The 24,835-nt window shown below is 40.5% G+C and overlaps 1 protein-coding gene across 3 annotated transcripts in view; it reads left to right on the forward strand.

Annotated features, from left to right (window-relative positions):
- The window catches only part of SDK1 (sidekick cell adhesion molecule 1), a 409,478-nt gene that overhangs the window by 232,037 nt on the left and 152,606 nt on the right, over positions 1–24,835 (forward strand). For all 3 annotated transcript variants that reach the window (XM_062587900.1, XM_062587901.1, XM_062587902.1), the window contains 2 exons: positions 16,873–16,984; positions 17,935–18,125. In XM_062587900.1, the coding sequence (XP_062443884.1) occupies positions 16,873–16,984; positions 17,935–18,125 (303 nt within the window). The remainder of the gene's footprint in view (positions 1–16,872; positions 16,985–17,934; positions 18,126–24,835) is intronic.

Consider the following 24,835-nt stretch of genomic DNA (forward strand, 5'->3'; position numbering starts at 1 on the left):
TAGGGTTTGCTTGCTTTTCAGTAATGTTGAAGTAACATCAGGTGAAGCTTAACTTTAATCTCCCTCCACTGAGTAACTGCTCTTAGATCTTGCTTTTCCTAACCAAGCAATTCTTCCCGGCTGTTGTCAGTTCATTTTGTAGACCTGTCTGTCTTAGCTCTGCTGGATGCAGGGCCACATCCATTTGTGTCGTATTGATTCTAGAGTCCCTCAAGACATACTCACCTTTGTTATTCAGCAGTAAGTGTTCTGCAGCCCCATCAATGTTTTCACTGAATAACCTATTTTCTATTTTATTAGTCTTTATTAAGTGACATATTTTTGCTGATCCCTAGGTTGAACATTTCAAATAGGCTTCATGGTGACACCACTGGAATTATTCCTGACAGGTATTTTCCGACATACCTATAGTTAGCTCAGTTTTAATACCATTTCAGACAGCTATTGTGGCAAAAATTATGCTGCAACACAGGCTACCCATTAGACAACCTATATTTCAGAATGTAACAATGTTAGGTGTGCATTCAAACTTGTTAAAGCTCTCTTTGTCTGTAACTGCGTTTAAAAATGGTTCCAGCCACAGTTACAAGCCCCGGAGGGACACAGCACTTTGCTGTCTCTCCTCCAGGAGAGCGCACGCTACCTGCTTCCTGCATTCTTGCTTGCCTGCAGAATAAATGGAGAATTAATCTTCTGTGACAGAGAGGAACTTATGGTACGTGAAATTTAGAATGCTTTCCAGACCTTTTTGAAGAGGCTTCCATCTCTTTCAGACCTCAGGCTCTAGAAAATTGAACCTAAAGAATATATGTTGTACCTCTGACAGAACTCCTGTTCTTAACTATTTCTCATCCTTTAATTTTCCTCAGTCAGTAAAGCTGGTGTTGATGCAACCCAGTATTTTGCTCAGAAACCTGCTCTGAGGAGCGCTGCACCTGAACTGCTGAGTCAGTAACCTTCAGCAGCCCAGCTGTGACATTGCGTGCGCGCTTGTCCCTCCATCTATGTTGTTTTCCCATGTCTTGCTTGAGTCCCTGGCAAAGCTTTTTCTTTAGATGGGGAAGGACAGTCTCACCCAGAAGAAATCTGCTTGTCTAGTTCTGTAGTCTTACTAATTGCAATAGCTGTAATTTTAAACCTGACGGGTGGTTTCAGAGGGCCAGCTGAATGCTGTTAGGTGGGTCAGGACCTGCAAATTCCAATGTCTTAATTTGACCTTTGACAGTTGATTCTGGGCAGTTTTATTCCCCATCTTGTCTCCTTAACTGTGGCTGCAGCTATGTGTCTGGCTGCTGTTACAGGGAACTGAATTAGAAAAATGAAAGAAGTTATTCCATGGTGCTTTGGCTCTAGAAGTAGCTATTTAACCCTGTGATTTTGTTAGCGCGGTGCATGAAATCAATGTCTCTGATGTCTCTTCTGTCATATGTACTCATAATGCCGAGAAAGAACACTCTCAAAATGATGATAAAGGCAAGGCTTCAGAATTGTGATAATTTTGACACATCATTACTATGATTGACATGATAAATAAGTCAGGTCATTTGGAATAATGCAGTTCTAAATCCCCAACCACATGAGCTTACTGAGAAGGAAAAAAGAGTTTATTAAATTTTCTGTATAGAGATTGCAGTCAGTGGTGCATAAACAATACATTCTATAGCAACCTGTTCCTTGCTCAGGTTGTTATTGGCAGGTACTGTGGCATTTCGGCAGTCATTAAAAGAAGCTATCGCTATTAATCTCCAGTCTCATGGCAGACAGGTTTAACCTGAAGCTGATCATCAAATAATGGTAATATATATGTGCGCTTTGTCAAACGTGCCCTTTCATCTCCGATGCCTTTCCTGTAATGTTGTAAGAAGGGCTGAGGATTCTAGCTTTCTTTATAAAAGTTAGTAAGTTAATCATGTGTCCTTTAAAGAGATTTTTGCCCCCAAATCAGGGATATTCATGAAGGGAAAGGGTTGCTATGAAACCAGACAGCTTATTCTCTGCATCCCCACCATTCAGGGTTTTCGTTACTATGTGGTTTTCTTAGTCTTTGGTCAAGTTGGTTGAAAAACAAACCAGAATAGGGAGAAAAAAAAAAAAAAAAACTGTTTGAATGTAAACAGACAGCAGTTCAGTGAGGCAGCTCAGTATGAACTCTCCCAGGGGTCAGAGAAATGACAGTGGCCAGAAGAGTGTCTGGAGAGGGATGGAGAAGATCTAGACCAAACTCATGTTAATGTTGCTTCATTTGAAGGAGTAGCTCTTTAACAGATTGCTGAATTGAATCTTCAAATATCCATTAAAGAACTAGTAACGTATATACGTGTCCCTTTTCTTTCAAGTCTTACTTGACTTACTGGCCGCTTTGGCCCGCTGCTCCAGCGAGAGGGGTGATACTGCACCAACTGCTCTGTGGGTGCAAAAAGCACCCAAGAGCTGATATTGAGCGTTCATGGAAAAACGAGGAAGTCGAAGAATACTGCTGCTATGCATCTTGTAGGGAATCAGGGCAAAGGCTTGAGAACAGCAGCCCCTCCTGCCCCGGGCACGTTCGCTGTCTTGGTCTGAGGGCAGGGTAGGCAGGGAGTAAAGTGCTTTTGAATAGTGAAATCACACACCAGTGATGCTGTGGACTGTTTTTCCTGTTGGCTTTTTATTTTGAAATATTATTTCTTTTTAAAAAATATGAGAGAAAGATGCAGCAAAACTACTGTAGAGATCGAAGGGAACAGAAGAGCATCTCTAACACTAGAATATAACCTGCTCTTTAAAGGATCTTAACAGACATTATGGACTTCATTTGCAATGCTTGATCCAACAGCTAAAGCTCGGTTAAATTGGTGTGCTGCCCTGTGCCAGAGTCTTCAAGCAGCTTGAAACAGTAAGTCTGAGAAATGTAAATGCCCTGTTTTATACTTAGGTTGACATTGCCTATGATAAAACCTGGGAGAATACCTTGTCTTGTTTAACCCATGCTGCCTGCTGTTGACCACAGATGCTGTGAGTAACTGTCCCGTTAGTGTTACCTGAAAACATGCACCAGAGTTGAATTTCAGTTGGCACATTGCACTGACAAGCTGAGATGGATGCCACGAAGGGAGCGTGAGAAAGGGAGATGGCTTCAGGGCTTGCAGGATCCCCACAGATTTTGTATAGCAGCTTCTTCCTCCAGTTGGGAGTTTGGAAAGAAAAACAAACAAAAAAAAAGTTCTCCATCCTCTATCTGAGTGCAGCTTTGACTGCCAAAAAGGCGTAATAAACAGGTCAGACTTACCTGCTGTGAACTCATTTCAGTAGTGTTTGTCCTTGCTTCATTTTCACCCCATGTAAAATGGAGATAATGATTCCTGCCTCTTCTGGAGAGGTCTCTGGTGTGCTGGTAGAAGCAGTTATTATTTTTCAAGAGCACTTTCTACTTCTTACATTTTTCAGTGGTAATAAATTGTACTTTTTAATGGTAGGAGTAAAGATTTTATGCAAAATTAAATCAGCTATTTAAAATGTTCTGCTTCCCCTTCTTATTGGGTTTTATATTTCATGTACTTCTATGCACAGAGAGGAATCAGAAACAAAAGGAAATTTCTTAGTGTTTGAAAACATTTTTTTAAACCATTTTTGGTGACTGTAGTTCTTCTATATGAGCTAAGAAAATAGGTTTGTTTGCAAGATTTTTTTTCATTTTGCCTTTTAAATTGGTTATCACTTAATTATTTTGAGAAAGACCTATAATTCAGTGTAAAATATACAAGTCTAATATCATCCTCTGTGGGTTAAGGGAAGGTTCAGCCTCTCACCTCTTTCAAAGACATTTTTGAGTAGGTTAGAAGTATCTGCAGATCATTAACATCTGTCAGAAATTTGGGCAATTTATCCTGAACATAGCTATAAATCAAAAATTGCCATAAAATGCGAAATGCAAAGAAACAAAAATGCTGCAGTCATACTTTTATTTTTATGTATCACTTTATTCTGGGGTTTTGGAGGGTTTGGTTTATAGGCTCTTGAAGCAGTAGGAGGGGAAAATACGATTTATTTTTGAAAAGCTATTTGTACGTCTGAGTTTTCTTAGAGGTTTTGTGGTTTAGGATGTAACACATTTTATTGTCTTAAATTTGGTCTACGTTTTAAAATTCTTTGGTTCCCGAGCAGGCGAACTGTCTGGCACGCTAATCTCTCCTTTATATAAAGTAAGGCGAGGAGGAGAGATCAGTCAGTTATATCTCACTGTGGGGTGTTTTCGGTAGCCGGTGCAGAGGAGAGAGCATTACCTTATGGTATCACGTGTGATCTATGTATTTAGTATTTCCTTTCACTGAGGATAGGCTCAGGCTGCCCTGAGCTTGCAGAATTAATGCCAAAATGGAGAAGATAGAAGTCACAGAGCAGAACAAGGCGAACATCGCTCAGGATCGCAGGCGAAGAGACGTCCCTCGGAGGATTCCCGTTGCCCCTTACGGCTTTTCCCACCAAGGCTCCCAGTTTTATTTTAGCTGCTTAGTATAATTTTAATCTCTATCCAAATGCATTTCATGTATGAGCATAAGTGATTCATCCTTCTGCAGCCAGTGTCTATAAATAAGTTTTGGAGACGGTGCACGCAGGAGAGGCGGCGAGAGCCGGTGTCTTGTTCCGAAGCGAAGCCTGCAACGTTTTCTGACTGTTTCACTTGCTCCGACACTTGGCAGTTCTGCGCTACCATCGCCCGCTGCCAGCCAGCTAGCGGGGTCACGCTGATAGTGTTATTTCTAGAGCAAATCTAAATAAAATGTGTTGATTAAGACTAAACTATATTGCTGTGTTCTAGCTAATCATGTTCCCAATTAATTTTAAACTGATAACCCCAGGACATTTTGGAACGGACTGTGTGTTTCTAAACCAAGGGGTGGATTTTTTTTTCTTTCTGAGGCACAAATTCGTGATCTAGACAGGAAGGAAGGATTACATTTTCTCATTTTAATTTTCCTTTATTCCCCCTAATTTTCCTACTTAACTCTAATTCTGTTGTGACATCCTAGTGTTGTATTAGGATAGTAACAACTGTAAATAAGAAGTAGCCTGAAATGGAAAGTTCGGGGTGCGTTGGAAGACAAGAACACCCCATGGAAATAAGCTGCTCTTTGCAGCTCCTGGAGCAAGGAGTCCTTTGTCGTTTTGGAGAGGGCCGTTGCCGTCCCCGCAGCTGAAAACAATGAGCCGGTGCTTCTCTGAGAGCGTAAGAAGTCGATGCAAGATTGAAAAGACATCTTGCTCTTAAAACTCCTTTCTTATCTGGGAGCAGCAGATAGGAAATCATAAGTACATTAATGCAAACAGCATTTGCACTGGGCAAGCAAGGTTCGCCTACCAATTTATTTTTAACAATGCTGACACTATCCATGCTGCAGAAGTACCAACAAAGAGCACTGAGTAATAACATCCCCTTAGATTTCTTTTTACAGTACTTGCAGTATTCTCTGAGCATGCACTTATATATTGTATATAAATAGGCAGACACAAAAACCCATTCCATTTCCAGAAAAGAGAGATGCTGTTTTATTCTCACTTCAGAAAATTAAATGCTTATCCATCTGTGGAATTATTTTTGAATGAATAAGTTTGTAGACTTTCTTTAGCTAGCTTATTGTTTGCTCTTTTGGAGCTTTCTTTGCATTCACAGTTGTTTTGTTCTTGCTACCGAGGAAATACAGCACTGTGTATTTTTCTCCCTGCTGAGGTGTGAGGCAACCTTGTATTATAAAATATCCAAAGATTGATAATCACAAAAACTGCAAAGGGAAAGCCTCACTTTATTTAGAACATCTCTGCTTTAAAGAGGAAGAAAAATTCTTTCTTTTGATAGCAAAATACTTTGGATTCCGAGCTCTGCTGTGTGAGTGATTTTGCTCAGCTTTTATATTTTATAGTACACTAAATATGTAAATGAAATATTTTATTGCTTCTGGATCTCTGTCACCGAACAACTCCACTTTTATTAAGGATTTTATCCTTTTATAGAAGAAAGGAACAAAGTAGCATGATATGGTCAAGGGGAGTGGAGATCTTTAGACCATATGGAGTGGACCTGAGGCCCCTGGTAACCTATTTCTCAAAATATTATTTTGACAAGCTGTTCCTTATGTTTGGTTGATCTAGCTGTTGGAAGAAAGCTGTGGGGTATCTTGTTTTTCAGTTCTGCTCTCTTTATGTAAAGAATTGAAAACAACAGACCTTGTGAGCAAGGTAGCGGTCTGGATCCCAAAGCATGTTTCTCATATAAATAGAACGCAGCAAGAATTGACCTTGAGCTTAAAATGCTGTTCAGAGCATCTTGGTTAGATCGTGATTTCAACAAAGAACAAAAGAGCCTGTTTAGTCCAATGTTGCCAAGGTTTGTAGAGGAGCTCTCCTTTAAGCCTTCATAAATTATTACATGCGTGTAGGATCTGAGGGCAATTTTTGAAATCTGGACAATTTTCTGAAATTCAAGTAATGTTTAAATGTAGCTAATTTTAGCCACTCTTGGAGTGGATTTTCTGGAGAAAGCTTTCATCAACACCTTGATTACCCAGTAACTGCAAAAATGTATTTGCATAGCTTTAGCTGAATGAGTGTGTCATTCAGATCTGTGCAAGTATTTTTGTATATGCTTTTTACATAATGGTGGCCAATTTGGTGGCCTAAACACATTTATTGGCACCAAATGCTATGAAACAGAAGAGCTTCCTTTAGCTCATGAAGAACAAATCAACTATGGAGTACTTTCAGATTCATCTTTCACTTATCCTCAATGAGGACAGCTTTAAATTCTGTTGTTTAGTCCATCAGGAAAATATCTCAGTATTTCAGATTTTTAAACCAGCAACCAGGTGCAGTAGAAAACTAGGTAGAAGGAAGTATCTAAGATCCAATACTATTCATTATTTTCATGTATTTGCATCTAATTGCATTCTCCTGAATCTAAGATGATACCGGAAGAATCCAAATTGTTTGATACAATATCTTCCTAAAAATATGTGGAATGACATTGAATGTAAATGCAATCAACCTCAAAGTAGCACTTTGATTTTTACTAGAGTCTAACTGCAATTTAGTATTAATTTTAGCCTTAGCAGAGCTAGTTGTTGTATGATCAGTACATATGCACAAATGTGTTCTTCCAGTCTACTGCATCACAACGTCAGGTTCATTTAAAAAGATGCTATAAAAAAAATAGACCTTAGAAACTCCAGTGTGGTCAATTGTACGTATTTATTTTCTAGTCTACCATAGAGCACATTCAGTCTTCAATCTGCTGTGTGAAAACAGTGCTGCAATTTTTGTTGTCACAAAATAAATTATTACTGTAATGTCATTTCTTAATTTTGCCCAGAAGTCACCAGAGGTCCTTTCCTTTATCCCTGGGCTTTAGGTTTCTAAGTTCAGTAAAGGACAAATGAGTTTTTTTTTTTTTTTTTTGTTACCACCTTTTCATTTCTAAGCAGAAGAGTATTTAAACTTGTTACGAATGACTGGAAAAGAAGCAACCGGATTGTCAGTTTTTATGTGATTTTTATTTATTGTCTCTTGCCAAAATGAGACATTAAGAAATGCGTTGCATTGATATAAAAATGAAGCCACATATGAAGATACAGTTGAAAATGGAAGCAGCTTTTTATTATCTACGATTTCTCTTCCTTTCCTACAGCTTGACAGTAAACCAGGATCTGCTGGTTAAGAATTGCGGCATCTAAACTGCCGGGGGTTCCTTGATTCTCCTAACGCAGCCGTGTCCGCCGCTCAGCTTCCCTTCCTCGCTTCTTCCCTCAGTTTATATCTCGCTGCTGAATCTTGTGTTTCTGGACTGCATGATTAACTGACAGTTTGAGTTTGATTTTTATTTAACATCCAAACACTGGTGTGTCGTTTATTAAACTAATTTACATTTATTAAGAGTGTGAGCGGTAACTGTTCGGAGAAGTGAAATTGCCCGAGCTGTGAGAAGTTAAAAGATCCTTTCTGTCCCCAGCAGGACGCGGCTGCTGCTGCCCGCCGCAGATTTCCCCGGGCAGCGGGCGCCGCTGCCAAGCCTCTTCTCCCTGCTCGCCTCTCCATGTCGGAGAGGATGCTTTGCTTACGATGCCCTTAAGTGCATCAGGAGAATGTACAGCCTCTTAAAATCAATTGCACTGGTCAGTTATTTTAAAATCTTTTCGACCCTACGCATGCTTCAGATCGTGCCGTTAGAACTCCGGAGGCTGGGGGTGCTGACCGCAGAGGTGCCGCGGAGGCCGCGCTCGCCCTGCCGACTTGCTGCAAGCGGCTGCTCTACCTGTTGCTTCTTGCATTGCTTTGAAGGTGACTTGGAGGCTAATAGATTCCATTGCTAGACCACGGATTTTTGGATTTTTTTTTCTTTTTAACTGCTGTTGAATAAGATTACACACACTATCCACTTATATATCTGATATTAAAGCTATCTGAAGATTTGAAAAGCCACCCGAGTGTTCTTTTGCTAGAATAGCTTGGAGCTATATATTTTTTTTCATGTTAAAAGCTCTAATGATGTGCTGGATGATAAGTTTCTAGGCAAAAAGAAACCCCTCGCTGTGCATGGGGGAAGGTCAGGTCAGTGACAGAGACTGAACTTCTAAATTGCTCTGTTTGGACGTGGAGTTGTGAGAAGGGAATTTCGGAGTGTTGGAGCAGAAATTTGGTCTCTTTTTGAATTCAGCTGCTGAGTCATCGCAGGGAGCTATGTGACTAAGCAGTGGCGTGATTTCCTTAAAGCTACATGGGACAATACTTATTTCTGCAATAGTCCTAAAAAGCAAACCCAGTTTATAGTCCTTATATAGGAGAAAAAAGGAGAAACAAGCCTAAGTTGTGGAGAGCTCATTTATAGATAGCCATCCTTGGTCACCTGCTCTTAATGATGTGTTGAAAAGAGGCAAAATCGGGAAAGAAGCCATGTCTCCCATCCCTATCGCTGTCTGTGGAGCAGAGCTGGTGAAAGGCGCCTTGGAGAGACTGTGTCGCCGTGAACCTTAAAGGCGCCAGCACTGCCTCTAGGGCAGCGCAGCGTTACACCACCAGTGGCTAGCTGTGATTTACAGAAACGCATCTTCTGTCCATGAATCAACTCTATCTAGGTTCCTGTCTTTCATTACCCTGAGAAATAGGACTCAAGCACTCTTTACAAGATTTCAGAAGCTTCTCAAAGTGTATTTTGAGCTTTATATAGATAAAACAGAGCCTTTCATTGCTGTCCTATCTACGCACAAAAGGATACAAGTCATCTTGCGGATGGAACCGAGTTCTACATTAATCTTTCCCTAGGGCTAAAACTAACAGCTCTTGCAGTCTGCCTGAAAGTCTTTACAGAATGGGGGGGGGGAGGGGGCGAAGCTGTTACGAATGTGCTTGTTATTTGTTTAAACATTTGGAAACATTTATATTGTGATGCTAGCAATCTTTTATTCTTGCTCTTACTCTTTTGTTTGTATATATTTCAATGAATCTTTTCAAACTTGTCAGACAAGAAGAGTTTGACTTGTTTAGCTTAGTAAGATTAAGGCTGTGAAGGAGTATGATTGTTGCCTATAAATACTTCAGGATGTAAACATCACAGAGGGAGAAAAGAGCTATTTCAGGTAAAGGACAAATTGGCAGAAGAACAAATGGGGCCACGTTTGGGCTGGAAATTGGGAGTGTTTCTAACAGTCTGAACAACAAAGCGCTAGGAAGCCTTTCAACCAGGAAAGCAGAATTCAAAAAACTCAGTATTTTTACCACAGACGTTTGTAAACACAATTGGACGATGGGATGTCTGAGAGACCTCTTAGGCTTACTCAAGAGGTGCTTTCTAGTCCTGTGTTCCCAATATAGTTATCAGAAAGCTCCATACACATAAAATATCTTCTTGGATAAAGGCTGAAGTTTTGCATAGTTAATGTATTTTCTGTTTTCTCCTTTAATGTTATTTTTCTATAGAACTATGTATGTCCTTAATTTAAGCATATGAGTATTTCTGCTCCCTTCAAACTGATTAACAATATGCCTGAAGTTAAATACCTTTTGAACTGCTTGCAGAATTGTAAGCTTGACTGGGTAAAATTTTGCGGGTGTAGTTTCATTCTCTTTGGGCAACTTTATTTTGTAAAGTGAGGTATGTCAGAGGTACTGTTGTGACATCTATGGTAACATTGCACCAGGCCAGGACAGAGGAGTAGAAAAGAAAAGCAGTTTTTCAGGTACTTGACTGCTTTACGTATGGGTGATTCAGCCGAGATTAATTTATGCAGGGCTTCCTAAGCAGTTGTTCATGAAGTCTTTTATAACAGCTTCTCTTTGCCATACCACCTCAAAAAAAAGTGGGGGAGGGGGTGTTTATTTTGTTATTTGTTTGCTTTATTTTGTTTGGTTTTATTCTTTTATTCACTCCTTTTTTGTTTTTCTTGCAGTGGAAATTAATCATGCGTTTGATCTGTTGTGGGCAAAGCTTAGTCACGTTGACAACAGCATGTTGAGTCAATAAATATAACTGACCTAGATCATTTATTTTGCTTGTATTGCATTTCGTAAACCTTTTTCATTTTTTCGTATCTGGAGTTTTATTCATGTATCATGATGTCTGATATCTGGATCAAGGCAAGCACTGTATACATAAGGATTAACTTACTGTGATTAATTCAAACAACTAGACCATTTTGACTATAAATTTCATCCCCAAAGCTAAGTTTTTAGGTTGCTTCTTTGAGCCTAGAGCCTATTTTTTCAGAAGTTGGGAGGTTAGAAATCCCCTAATATGTATGTGTTTTCAAGGGCCTACTCCTGGGGTAGCGAAAAGTCATAGTAGTGCTTCATAGACCAACTCCATGTCATTAGATTGCCTATTATTTCATAAATAAGATACTCTTGTCTCCAAAAACTCCATCTGAAGCTTTAATGTCATCCATGAAACCGAAGAAATGCAATGAATTGCTCGTGCGATACTGGATTCCCCATAGCTAGAAGTTATCTCAAAAGGATAGTTCTGCAAAAGTAGTCCAAAAAGAGGCCCAAATACAGGCATACTTCTCTCTGAAAGTAGCATCCTTCAGAGGTTCCCATTCCTGCCACTGCAGGATTTCAGTGCCTTGAGGAAGTTTTACGTTGATGAGTACAACCAATGAGAACAGATTATTAGAAGTGTATCATGAAAGCTTAGAAGAAACCGGGAACACCAGCTGGCCATGGCTGGAGTAAGCCAGGGGCATTGAGAGCCAAGCAGAGTAAGAATGAACCATCCTTGCAGGAAAATAGCTGGTATTTTCCTTTATATTCAGGAATCTGAGCAGGGTCCTGTGCGGTACATAGTAATGTTCAGCAACATCCCATATTTCCCTTTTCTTGAAAATGAATGCAGTCCCCGCTGTAATTTAAGCGCAATAATGAAATGGTAACTTTTGTTATCTTAATACTCATTCATTCTACAATCTGTTAACAGGCAGCTTAATTAGTAGGGAACAAATACACAAACCATGTTTTAGGATAGAGTTTTATGACTTAGTAATATGCTTTTTTTCATTATTGGCACCATTATTTTCTCTTAGGCATATAGGTGGTTGTCAGGCTTTGCTAGTCTGTTGATCAAGATCCAGTTCCTGTTGTGTATTTTGTACTGGAAAGGGAAATGATTCCATTATGGAGTGATAATCCAAAACATCTGCAGGTTGTACATGGACAAGTGAAATGTATTCATTGCACAGTTTGTATTTGGAAGATCCTTTTTTCCCTTGAGCCGTATTGAGACACAATGTGTCCTTTTTTCTCCTTTTGTCTCAGATTCCATATTACATAGTCATAAATTGCACATTCTTGATGCCGTAATGCCGAACAAAATATTTTTGCTATTTGTATTGGACTGTTTCTCTTGCTTCCCATTGTACTTATTTTCCTGTTAAGGTATCCATAATTTTGTAACAATAAACTTCGTGTGTGTTATGCATAGTAATTGAATTTGTGCATATTGTGCAGATTTGAAAGTCTATAGGGCGTTTATAGTGAAGATTTTCTAATCTTTTTCTTCGAGGTTAATTTATAAAAGGTTCGAAGTTGAGCTGAAGTATTCAATCTCTCCACTAGCTTGTGGATAGCGTAACAGTGATCTCTTTTGCACAGTGCTTTTCTCTTGGACAAGTTGCATAACATGAAGAAGTAAATCCATTTGTGGATATTTCTTGGGATTTCCTTCTCTGCTGGAAACAGGGCCCTGAGAAGTAATTGCAGACTAAGGCTAAGCGTAGGAATGACTAACAGTTTACATCACATTGCAGGCTCTACCCGTAATAAGTAAATGAGGGTAACTTTGCTGATTATTTAGGCAGTTCTTACTCCTGCTTAGGCTAATCTTGCTTTTATTAAGTGTCATCAGTAGGTTAGGACCTATAAGCATTTTAAATTCTCAGCCCTAAAAGTAAGATTTGTCATTTTTTTGTCAAGTCTGGGCTCGAGCTATTACTTCTTTTCTAGAGATAAACACTTCCTCCCACTTTGTGTTATGGCTGGCTTGCACAGCCTCTCTCCGAGATGAATTTGAGCATCTGGGAAGTAATGCTCTTAATATTCTGCACCGCAAACACAGATGTAGATAAACTTTACGTGCCGTAATATAAGACCTGAGGAAGAAGCTACTGCTTATACATTCTGGAGGGAAAGCACCTTTTCCATCTTCAGTGGTGTGGCCTGAGTGAGGTTTCATCTCCGTTAAGAAAATTAAGCACCCAAGTGGCTTGGACAAAGTCTGTGATCTTTATAATCTGTAAATTATATTTAAAGCTCCCTGTACCTTATATAAAACATTGTTTATGTCTTTTCAGAGATGATAGGGCAGTCTACATAATTATTGTACTTAAATAACACAGGTTAAGAATTCTACCCTCATCAACAGAAAAAAAAATCAGTGCTACCAGCCACTTGGGACAGGTTCATTCCAGGTCGGACAGGAGGGAAAAAGGAGGAAAGTTCAGTGTGATCCAAAATCAGAGCTGCACAACCCTGTACGTCCTCTGGTGATAAAACCCGACAGACCACGCAGGAGTTGTTAACCCCCCGCTTTCTTTTTGCTCTTTTCCCATGATACCTGCTTGCTTTGTGCAGAATCCCCAGGGATTCTGCACGCTCTTGAGAGGTGTTTGATTTTAGAAGGACAGCAAGACCCCAGATCCTCTCATTGCTTTCTCCTGTCTCTTTTCTCTATTCTTTACTCTTGCACGGGAAAGCAATGTTGGTGCCAGTGCGCTGTAACGCGGGGCCGTCCGTTGTAGTGGTTCACCAGCCGCTTCAAGAGCGGCTGGAGGCGCTGAAATGGCTCCAGGACGAGCTCGCTCCGCTTGCGGACCGGACCCCGGCGTGTACGGCATTCCCGCCTCGGAGGTGGCCTGCGGCTGCCCTGAAAGCACGTCGGCCCCTGGGGCCTCGCGTGGACAGGGGCTAGCGAGAGAGAAGGTTTAGAGTATTTGGGCGCTGAGCGGAGGGAAGACTGCGCGGGCTGCGAGAGCTGTGGCTAAAATAGGTGCGGTGTGAAAGAAAGCAGGAACGATTCGTGTGGGGCGATGGCTCTGCGGGCGGCCGAGGGCTGGTGGGGCCGAGCGCCTGCAGCCGTCCTCCCGCGCAGCGCGTGGCGGGCTGGGAGCGGGTGGAGAGCGCAGCCCGCGGGGCCTTTCAGCCCGGCCCCTGGGGCTTCCCCGCAGGCTTCCCGCGGATCTACCGCGAGGAGCGGCCGCGCGGCCCTTGCCCGGCTCTGGCGGCAGTGCCTCGGCTGCCGCTGCTCGCCCGCCCTCCCGAGCGCAGCTCCAGCGCGGACGGTGGCAGGCCGGCGGGGCGGCAGCGCCCCGTCAGCAGAGCCGTCTCGCCCTACCTGCGCTCCTGTGGGCTTTCATGCTGCTCTCCCGTTTCCCGGGCTTTAGTTTCCGCATCCGTGAGGATGCTGGAAGGGAGCGGAGGGGGAAAAGCCGCAAGGCGGCCTGAGCGATGGGAGGCGATGACAGGGGAGAAGGAAACAGCATGGACAAAGACCTAGAAACATGGGACAGGAGAAAGTCTGATGAAGAACCAAGGGAAGAAGAGAAAAATGTCAATTGTGTCCTACAAAGGCTAACCCTGGCCTTCCTCATGGTGTGCTGGTGGAGCACCTAGTCGAGCAGAATCGTGTCGCTACAGTAGATCAGGAGGCAGGAGGGGACTTCAATGGTTTCATTGGCTGGAAAGATAAGAAACTTGGAAAGTCTGGGCAATTTGTCATTACCCGATTGTTTGCGATAGCTCCGTACCCTCCGTGGCCCGACTGAAACCTGGTTTGCTGTGTCACTCGCGTCATTGCACCAGAGTCACCACGTCCCCCCTTAGCTGGCCTAGGGGCTTGGCTGCTTTCCTGGATTCTAACCTGGGGTTTCCTTATGGAAGGATAGATTTCCAAAAGACTGTCGTGGACATTTGCACACAGAACCCAGCCACGTAGAGGTTTTTACCCTAACGCAGGACTAAATTCCTCCTCTGTTTTCGGCAGCCACAAAGCGAGGCCGCAGCCACCCTTCTGCAAAAGGATCCGTGGGAACATCCTGATGGAGTTTTATTTGGCAGGGTTGGGACCAGAGTGAATTATGGCAAGTGATTTCTTTGTGCTGCAAATGGAAGCTTAAGCTGGTTTTGAATATGAAATATGAATATGAATGCTGCCTAGGAACTGTTTAGATAATGCTTGGAAATTGTGTTGTTTTATATATATATTCTTGTTATTTCTGCAACTGACATTTCTGGATATAGTATGCAGAATCCAAGCGCTAAGCATTTTGATGAGCTCTCTGTACCACATCTGAATTAACTCACCCACTCAAGATCTTTATCAGAAGACTGTTTAAAACAGATTTGTGCAGGCCGACTTTTGTTTAGGTTCTTGTTACAATTAGTAATAAAGTCAAAGAAACCTTCTTAGGTTTTCCTGCTTGCAGGGAGAGTAAAGTGCAGTTTTATTTCCTATGCTTATCTGTTTACTGCACAAAGAGCCTTTTTCATCTGGTAAACTCCTAGAGGTTACAGCAAAGCCAGCTTCTATTCTTTGGTTGGTGCTTTTTTTTGTGTGTGGTTGAGCCATTCTCCAGGGGGCTGATAAGCAGAACAAGTGGTTTTCCTCTTCTTCAGATGGAGATAAGAAATGATTATTGCCCAATTTGCCCTGTTTTGCCTTTGCCTTGTTTGTTGCTCTTTAAGCGTTTACTGTTGTAAACCCTCTCCCTGCACAGAGGGGTGGTGGTGAACCGCAATTCTGAGGTTATTTCTTCTCATCAGTAACAAACTACTAATCTGGCTGGCAGTTGTTGTTTATTTTGTTCGATTGCTATCTGGGTGATGCCTGTCAGGAATACCTGTAAGACCCCCATAGATATTTTGTTAGAAAGTTTGCTACCTTTTGCGGGAGTGTGATTGAGCAGAGGTAAAATCTGCTACACATTCAGATTTTTGAGGTTGCGTAAAAATTGACTTTATATTATTGCAAATGAGAACTTTCCGTTAGGTCAACAAAGCATGTTTCCTGGAAGAAATGCTGAAGTATATTCTCAGCACTTAAGTGCTTCCACAAATGCTTGAATTTATTCTGGTGTGCACGTGGTTTTCTTAAAACTTTACAGTTTTATTTTAGGAGCTTTCTTCTCCCTTAGTACATTATTTGCTATCAATCCAAAAGCTGTTAAAGTGGAAATGTGCTTTCATTCTGCAATTCAGAAATTTATTTTGCAAAAATTCAGAAATTTGTCTTTGCTAACCTTGTAAAGTTTCTGAGCCCCAGTACCAAAGCTTTGTCTAGCCAGCAAGGGAAATAGTATGGCAAATAGCTTTTGGCACACCGATTGCTAGATAAGCAGGGACTTTTGTTTCCATTTGCTGTTCTTCAGGGCAGTAACTTAAAAGAGAGGTATCAGGGTTCATACCTGGCCTTTGTCACTCTGCTTTCCCATAACGTGCATGAGTTAGTCTCCTTTGTAGAAAACACTTGATGAGCTGTCTCAATTTGCATCAGTTTAGATTTATTTTCATGTCTCTTTTTGCTGTATTTCACTTATGGGGCTCTCTACCTTTAGAAATTTTTATTACTCTCATATTCAAGTTAAAAAATAGCCAATTTTTCTTTCCCAAATGAATTGCTTGAAGCAAAGTACCCACAAATGCATGGGTATTTTAATTCAGTTATTAAATGTATACAGCAATAATTTACAAGCAGCCTTTTAGCCATTTTTAAGTGTCTGCTGACTGCTGCATAGGCTAAATTATTTACAGTATGATGCCTCACAAAAGAGAAGCAGATTTGGGTTATTTACTTTGCTGATAAGAGCAGGGGATTGAAGTTGCTGTGATATACTGCTCTGTTAATTTCTTATTTGCTCCCCGGTGGGTAAAATCTTTTTAAAGAACTAACATGAGTATTGGCAGACTCTTTTGAAATAGTATGGAAGTGGTAAGATTAAACAAAACATGAAAAGATCTTAAAAAAATGTAAGTCAGCAAACATTTGATAAAAATAAAAGTGCTCAACAATAGAAAACCTTTAGGATGCTTAATTTATTTGCTCTCTGTTTGAGAATGGCCTCTGCACTCCATCTGGGAGTCGTTCTTGTGAGTTATGTGTTTTGAATGGCACCAAGCTGGGTATATTGAAACAGTGTGTTTGTGCAGTGTAATGCAAGCCATTGAAAACGGCCTTGCTGAAGATCTCCCCTTAACAAGGAGATTAAAATCCTTGCTAAGGCTGCAGAGTGACATTGGCGGCTGTGACTCTTTACAAGACTCTTTGCCTGGGACGGTTCCATCGTTGCTGTTTGCGGAGCTACAGAGGCTTCACGAGTTTTTTTTTTTTTTTTTTTTTTTTTTTTTTTTCTGCTTATGTAGGTGCTGGTGACCCGTCCGACACGGTGGCTCCTGCGATCGTGGTCCCTCCGCAGAACACGAGCGTCGTAGCCGGCAGCGGTGACGTCACGCTGGAGTGTGTGGCCAGTGCCAGGTATCGTCAGAGCAGCGCGGTTGCAAGGGACTGTCCTTTCCTGAAGAGGTTACAGAAATATCTTCATTTGTTATTTTAGTGATTGGAGCAGAACGCAGCATGTAATTTGCCTTTCCTTTGAAGAACCTTACAAATAACCTCGTTTGTCCAATGTTACTGAATTGAACATACTTATTTTTCTGGGAAAGTTAGAATACAGATAGAGCTATTTTACTTTGTAAGGAAAAGTAGAGTAGTGTGATTCAATCAGCAAAGTTTATCTTACAAGAGACAATTATGTTAAGGGTTAATATTATACCTGCATTGCCTATTGGCATGAAAAGTAATATCGCTTAAGCTAACAGTCTGCAATTCCTAGCAAATAAACTATGAAGGCTCTCCTCCTCCTTTCTACTCTATGGAGTAATTTATTACAGATTCAGTTTACATTGATTATTACTCAGCTGTGTATAATGTACTATAACATACAGTTTGTAGCATTCCTACTGTGCGTGGGGCTAAGTTTCCATCCAGTAGGAACAGCATTGAATTCTAGGGGAAGTGAAAAGCTGAGGTCCTCAGATGATAAGACATCCAACAGATTTACTTTCCCCTCTGAGGGCAGAGATTTTCTTGATATGGTTAATATTGTTTTGGTAATTGAGTTATAATGAAAGCACTTCCCGTGCAGCTGATTCCCATAGCAGTATTTACTCATTATATCTTTTTGCTTAGAGAAATCAAATTATGAATCCCTAAGTTCTATTGCTGTATCAATTAGATGTGCTTGCATAATGCCATTTACAAAGTCTGTGGTCTAGATACGTTGAAGTTATATATAGATTTACTTCTAAACATCTAATGTCTGGGACAGAGGAAGAGTTAAAGGAGTATATTACTGCAGATAAGTTTATTCTGTAATAGATATTCTTTTATTGTTGTGTTTTTGTTCTGTTTTATAACTTTGGAAGACCTGTTGAGAGACTAAGCATGACTTGGAAGAGAAATGGAGTAAAAATAACCAATGGAATTAGCAGTTTTGGGAGACGTCTCACTATCACCAACCCTAACTCTGCTGATGTTGGGATGTACTTCTGTGAAGCGAAATTGATAGACAGCACAGAGGAACCAGCAAGAGCGAAAGCCTTCCTTTCTATAATGGGTAATTCTCAAGGCAATGTGTTTTTTAGTAAAATAGGCTCTGGGTTCGGGTACAATAGGAAAAAATTGATATTTTAATATTTTATTGACCTTACATTTGAACCTTTCATCGCTGAATGGAACAAAAGAGGTCAGAGGGGTTTATCCTCCAAATTAATTCAGCTGTTCTTCTCCATGAATATAAATTCATCAAATAGATTTTTTTTAAAACACTGATATGATTTTGAATCCCCTGTGAAACTATGTATTTAATCAGAAGTTGGGGAAATAGAGTAGTAAAATCCTTATTGGGCAGTTTCCACATCTTGTCTTCTAGCTGCATTAAATCCTGATTAACTCTCAGCTTGCTTATATCTAGTTTTAATGTGTCAAGTGCCGGCATTTCCAAATGAAGCTTTTTAGGAGCACTTCAATATGTTATCTTTTGCAAGAGCCAGTTGGAGGGTCAAGGACATTCCGGAGCACACAGGCAGGCAGATGTCGTTACTGAAGCAACAAAAGGGAGAAGGAAGTAAGATTAACATCAGTGCTACATGCTGGACCTCTGACCATAAGGGAAGCTTTGGACTTAATATTTTTAAAGAGGCATGAATGCATTTCAGCCCTTTTCCTTGGAGGGACTGGCCTGTTCCACCATCACTGCTATGCTGGAATTTGGCTGTAGTAGGGAGGTCATAGTTTGAAAGTGGTAGTTACTGTGTTGTATCGTGTCTTGATATAATGATGCAAATGAGCACACTGGGCACAATCTAAAGCTTGTGAGGAATTTTAGTATAAAAAAGAAGTTTTAGAATGATAAGCCAGTGCTGGTTGTATAAATCTAGGCCTTAGGTATTAGTCCCAGTGGTAACCATGTAGGTGTCCTGGACAGATTATTGCTCTGGCAATGATGCAAGCTCTTAATGTTGATCAGAATTCATATGCATGAATTTCTGTAGTACATTGCGGAGAGAATTCAGCATACAGTTGTCTACATTCCTTTAGCCTTCTGAAAATACAGTTTTTAAGATTCAGCTGTATGACATCTATCCTTTTAAAGCAATTTAAAGCAGTTAATGTTAAATGAGAAAACAACTACTCTTTATACAAAGCTCTGTTCCAGGTTCATTTGTAGCGCTGTATCTCTATTATATTTATTAGTTTGCTTCCAGTCTTTTTCCTTGTGCTCTGTTTCTTGGAATTATGACTGCACAGCTTCCCTCCCCTTTAAGGAGCAGAGTCAGATTTCACTTATTTATGGTTTTGGTTTAAACTCTTCCTTATTCATAAGATTTTATTATAGCTAGCTTAATTTTGCTGCTTTGCTGTCAGGTCCAGCCTAGTGCAATTCTTAAAGCAGCCTCTCGGTTAATATAAAAAGATTCTTAAATATAGTTACAATAAAAATGAGAAACAGTCATTGGGGGATCATACTAAAATAGCAAAGTTGCCTTCCTTTAGTAGCTTATCTACTCTTTTATTTTTAGATGTTTTATGTATTTCGTATCCAGTTTTAGGGGGCTGTCAGGGAATGAAGTTATGAGAAAGCCTGTAGATATGAACAAGCAGATGAAAGAAAGCAGAAACAAATTGGTTACCAATTACTTTTATTTCGTTTTGATGGAACAAGACACTTCAGGTGCAGGTTTTACTCAATGTGTCAGTGAAGGCTGATACATTTCTTTATTTATGAGTTTCTTGAGCTGGAGAATGGATCTCTCATCCTGAATCGGAAGCTAAAGCAAAGGATTAGTAGCTAATTTGTAACTTCTATTCACACGTAGAATTCTGGGATGGATCAGGCCGTTGTTTAATTAGCAAAAGGATGTGTCCTGGAAGAAAGCGCAAACAAGATTCAACCCACATTTCCTCCTTCTTCTGATCAAATAATTCTGAGGATTTTTGTGATATATTTCTCATAACCTGCTGGAGCAGTATTTATAGAGACTCATGTATGCTTGTCCATTTGCATGTATGAGGTGAGGTATTTGTAGTGTTGATAATGTATCTGATAATGAGCTGTGCTTCTCCGGGGAGATAGTATACCATGGGCTTGGTAAGGGGTCTTGACTAGCAGGAAAAGGAAATTGTGTTAATAGTTTTCAAAATGATTGTGATAAACAAAATAAGACCCTCCATAGTATAGCAATGAGAACTTCTGTGGGTTGACAGGAAAAATTATTCTGCTATTAACAGGTAGAACAAGGCTAGTGATTAAAAGATGGTTCATCAAAGATACCACAACTATTGGATTAATAAGAACCTTTTTATAACAAATACATCAGTCCTTGCTTTTTCCAGCTAAGTCACACAACTTGAGAGTATGCTCAAAAGGTGACAAGAATTCTGTTAGAAGGCAATGGAGCTTAGTACAAAGGTGTGTATAGTCCGCTTAAATTCCCATTTGTGACCTACAGTAGTGTTTCTGAAATTATTTCTGAATATTCCTGAGAGTGCATCTCCTGTTTGTAAATTAAGATCACCCTAACACTTGAAAAGTCTGAATATTTAATAGAGTAATACTGCATGAGCAAAAAGAAAGTGCTCTAGCCTTTTGTTGCGATGCAGTTTTGTTTTGAATGTGGCAAAGAGCTTGCTGACATTTTCGTATTGTTCCAGCAAAGTTAAACTGAGGTGGTTCCAAACTCTGGTTTTATTAGCTGCAGTTATTATAATTTTTAACAAAGTAGCACATTCCTCAGTTGGCAGAGTAACAGTTTGGGGAAGATTTGTTGCAGATTAGATAAGAGCACATTTGTTTTACCACTAACTGGTGGAAAATTAAGTAATTTAGGGAGTCTTTTCATGAGCAAACCAATTTGAAAATGGAGCTAATCTTAAATTCTTCTGCTCTGGTTTTGTAAGTTCCTGTAGCAACAAATTGCAATAGTCATTTTTAAAATGATTGTTCTATGGGAAATTATGAATTTTAGGTACACTAGACAGTAAGAAATGAAACCATTCCACTACATGAAAACTATAGTCGTCTTTGAAGCAGATGCAGTCAGAAAGTAAAATCTGAACAAAATGAGGAAAAAAAAACATAAGAAGAATGGCCTTGTATGATCAGGTGTCACACAGAACTGAGTGTTGAAGCCCTGTTGGCGTATCCAAAGGAGTATGGTAGAATCGTATTATTATTGTCATATGATGGCGCAAAGCAGAAACACAGTAGAGGATTTCCCTTCTTTTTTGGTGCTGTTTTGTGCCTGGAAGCATTGACAAGCATCAGTAGATGTGTTATTCTTATCTCAGTGTTTCCTAGAGAGAATTTTTACATCCTAACTGAATATATTTCTTTTTGAAAATAGGGAATTAAGTGAGCATTGTAGGTCTGTCTGTCCTGATTCTCATAAAGTACAAACAATACAGCTTCATGGGATCATGAGGTTCAGGAACACATCAGAAACATAGAAAACATTAGTATGGAGGACCAACCTAGCTAGAGGCTGAGATGATCTGTAGGGCTATTCCTCCTTCATTCCACTTCTCCAGGAGCAAGTGTGGAGATGCAGAAGGACCTTCCTTGTGCATTGCCATTGTTCATGAATTTCCATTAAGTATTTATATTGCTGATAAAAGCAGAAATTATTTTCAGCTGTTGCTAGGCCCTTAATTTTTTTGCACTCAGCTCTCTGCATATAGTAACCTTCATGGCTCCACTTTAGATATTCAGAAACACTACACACCATGTCTTCAAAGCAAAGGAAGGAATTTTTCCATGATGATTGTGTGTATGTATTGTGCACAAGAGAAGAATGAGGATTTTCAAGAAAACTATTTTATATATATATAAAATATCTTTTGGTCTAAATGCAGAGACAGAGGCTCAAAGCAGAAAAATGAGCAGAAAAATGGTTGAAAAAAAAGTTATGTGGAAGAAAGGGTTTTGAAAGCTGTTAAACAATAGTTTAAACAAAAAACCTGAAATTTGCAGACCAGCCGTTTGATAATCTTTCTTGCTTTCGTTATGTCATTACTACTTTTGGTTTGGTGAGCCATAGAGGTTCATGAGACTGACATCTGTATCTGCTTGTACCCAAATGCACATAGGACCCAGCCTGGACCTATCCCATAGTGAAGTAATGGGACTTCTGGGAAGCCCACTTCTGTCCATGATGTGTCCTGGAGGTTCCCTCCTCTCTGGGTTCTGCAGGCAGAAGCTGCATGCCCTGGGCTGTTACAGGACTTTAGAGTGCAGGTTGCAGTAGGGGAGGTTAGCTGTATGCACCACCATAGGTTCCCAGGTGCAGTAATTGCATCTTCTTTTGAAAGTAGCTCTTCCCAAGCCAGAAGGATTTTTCCCATGACTCAGAGTGTGCAAAGCTCAAAACAAGAGACTGACAGTAGCTTTTCATCTGTTTCTATTTTAACTTGATACTCATGCAAGGAAAATCCCTGCTTCAAGGAATCTGTTATACCTGGGTGTACACAGTGCGTACTCTCCCAGCATGGTCTGATATTCTGTCTGGAGTTACAGACTTTGTATCTGTGAGGGGCTCTCAAGTTTTCTGTTCCACCTTCTTTACAGGATATTCACCAAATAACTTAGGTTATGCTAATACTAGAGAAAGGCTTCCATGTTGAGGGCTCAGTTTTCCTCTTAAGTATGCAGCCCTGAATTTCTGAGTGATGCAGTAATTTCAGCTTTGGAGGAGCCCCTGGGGCTTTCTCTGTTCTTTCTGACTTTCATGTAGGCATCTAGGATTAGGTCACACATCTCCAATGCAGCTTGAAGGGTATGTAATGGATGCTGACTGCTATCTTTTGAATGTTAAAATCAGTGACCATATAACTCTGTGTCGGAGAAGTTAGAATGGTATCAAATTTTGCAGGCTCCCAAGGGTTTTGCAGAGAGGCTGTTTTTGCAATGATATCTGTAGTGCAACACCCCCCACCCCAAACCCTCAACAACTATAAAAAGCATGCATTTATATTCAAATATTCTCTTCCCCTTTTGCTTGTTCTTGACCTTTTAGTTAAGATCAGTCAAACACCAATATGATAGCTGAACAGTACAGTATCTGTTTCTTTCAGTCTAATATGAGACATGACCCCTCTCGTTGCACAGCACCCTTCACTGCCAGCAGGGTGAACTTGGTATAATAGGTCTCTTCCTCCTCTAACTGTTGTGATTCTGTAATTTAAATCAAATGTTTGACCTGATACCAAGAGACGACTGTCACTCCTTGAAATGACTGTGTCTGGGGGCTTCTGTTTGGCATGTTAGATAGTTTGGAAGACATTGTAATTTCACCACGCATATTAAATTTTAGCACATGATTATTGCCTACAACAATAAATGTTCAAATTCACACTGTGTGATCCAAACTAAGCCTTATAAATATGCAATATAGTCATATATACAGAAAGCCAGAATGCCCTTTTACCATGCCATCTGACCCTTATAAATATTGCTGTTTTTTCTATGGCCTCTTCCAGAATAGATATTTTCCAGGTCTTGTACAGCACCCAAAGTCACTTCCCATGAATGTCACACTTGCAGCAGGTCTCTAGGCCTTTAGGCACACCCCTCGTACGCAGATCGCATTCCTGACTCTTAGAAGTAAGGAGCCTAGATTTCAGTCATCTAGGACCTGTAACTGGAGCCATTCCTGCTTAATCTTTTCATCAGTCTGAGTACTGCTGAAGCTCTAAACCCCTACTACTCAATGCAGTAGGCAGATAAAATGGTGCCTCTGAGGACCTATTGGTGTTGCTAGAGGAGGAGACATACATGTGCAAAAGCGCCACTGTTGGTGTGCAAGGTATTGCCCTACATAGACTCTGAAAGTCCTCTGAGAGCTGGCCAGGGTCCTTCAGACTCCAGACCTTTATGTGCTGCTCTGTCTCGTCTGCTATAATGTCTTCCTACTTCTTTCAAAAAAGCTGATGTGAATCTTCCTTCTGTAACAGTCTTGTTTGCGAAGTGACAGTTACCAACAACTTCAGGTTTTTTCTCAGGTAATTCATTGTTCAGTAACCAACTCACCTAAATATCTCTTATTATAACTGATTTCTTTGAGGGTAGTAAAGCGGGATTTGAAGGAGCACAGGCGGTGAGATAGGATTTTGGAAGAGGGGCCAAGCAGGCTATATAAATATGCCAAGTGTATCTGCAGCAGCTGTGTGCAATAGTAGTTCATAAGCAGTGGTCATGGAGCCACTCACATCTTTGAAGTCACCTTAGCTGTTCTGCAGCTGGACTGCAGACCCATGTTGAAGATAAATCTCAAACTATCACTGGTTGTTGCTGATCCAGGAGAAAGTTTGAGAGCTGGCAGCTGAAGGTTGCCAGGTTTAAAAATTGTCCTATTAAAGTTAGAAAGCCATAGAAAGAGGAGGGTGAAGGGGATACTTTCAGTAATCCCCTAAAAAGAGGAAAATATGCTGGAACCTCAGTGACAGAAGAGACATCCACAGCTAGAAGCACAAAGTTAGAAGACCTGGATTGTACCTGGGTGCTGTCTTGCTTCTGTGCTACTTTGGCCACCTTTCCCCTCTGCCTCCCCTCACAATCCAACAAACTGAAATAGAACAAAAGGTTCAAGATTTGTTTTAAGAGAGGGCACACAGATGGACACATAGATGGACACTAGGCTAAAAATTTGGAAACCAGAAAGATAAAATTCTGGGAACTGGAGCTCAAGGAAAGTATCAAGATAAGGCTTGGAGGAGGGCACAACAAGGGAAAGCGTACAATACCTGGACGTGGACTTAGATGGATTGCAG

This window comes from Rhea pennata, chromosome 15 (genome assembly GCF_028389875.1).
Source record: "Rhea pennata isolate bPtePen1 chromosome 15, bPtePen1.pri, whole genome shotgun sequence".
Taxonomy (NCBI): domain Eukaryota; kingdom Metazoa; phylum Chordata; class Aves; order Rheiformes; family Rheidae; genus Rhea; species Rhea pennata.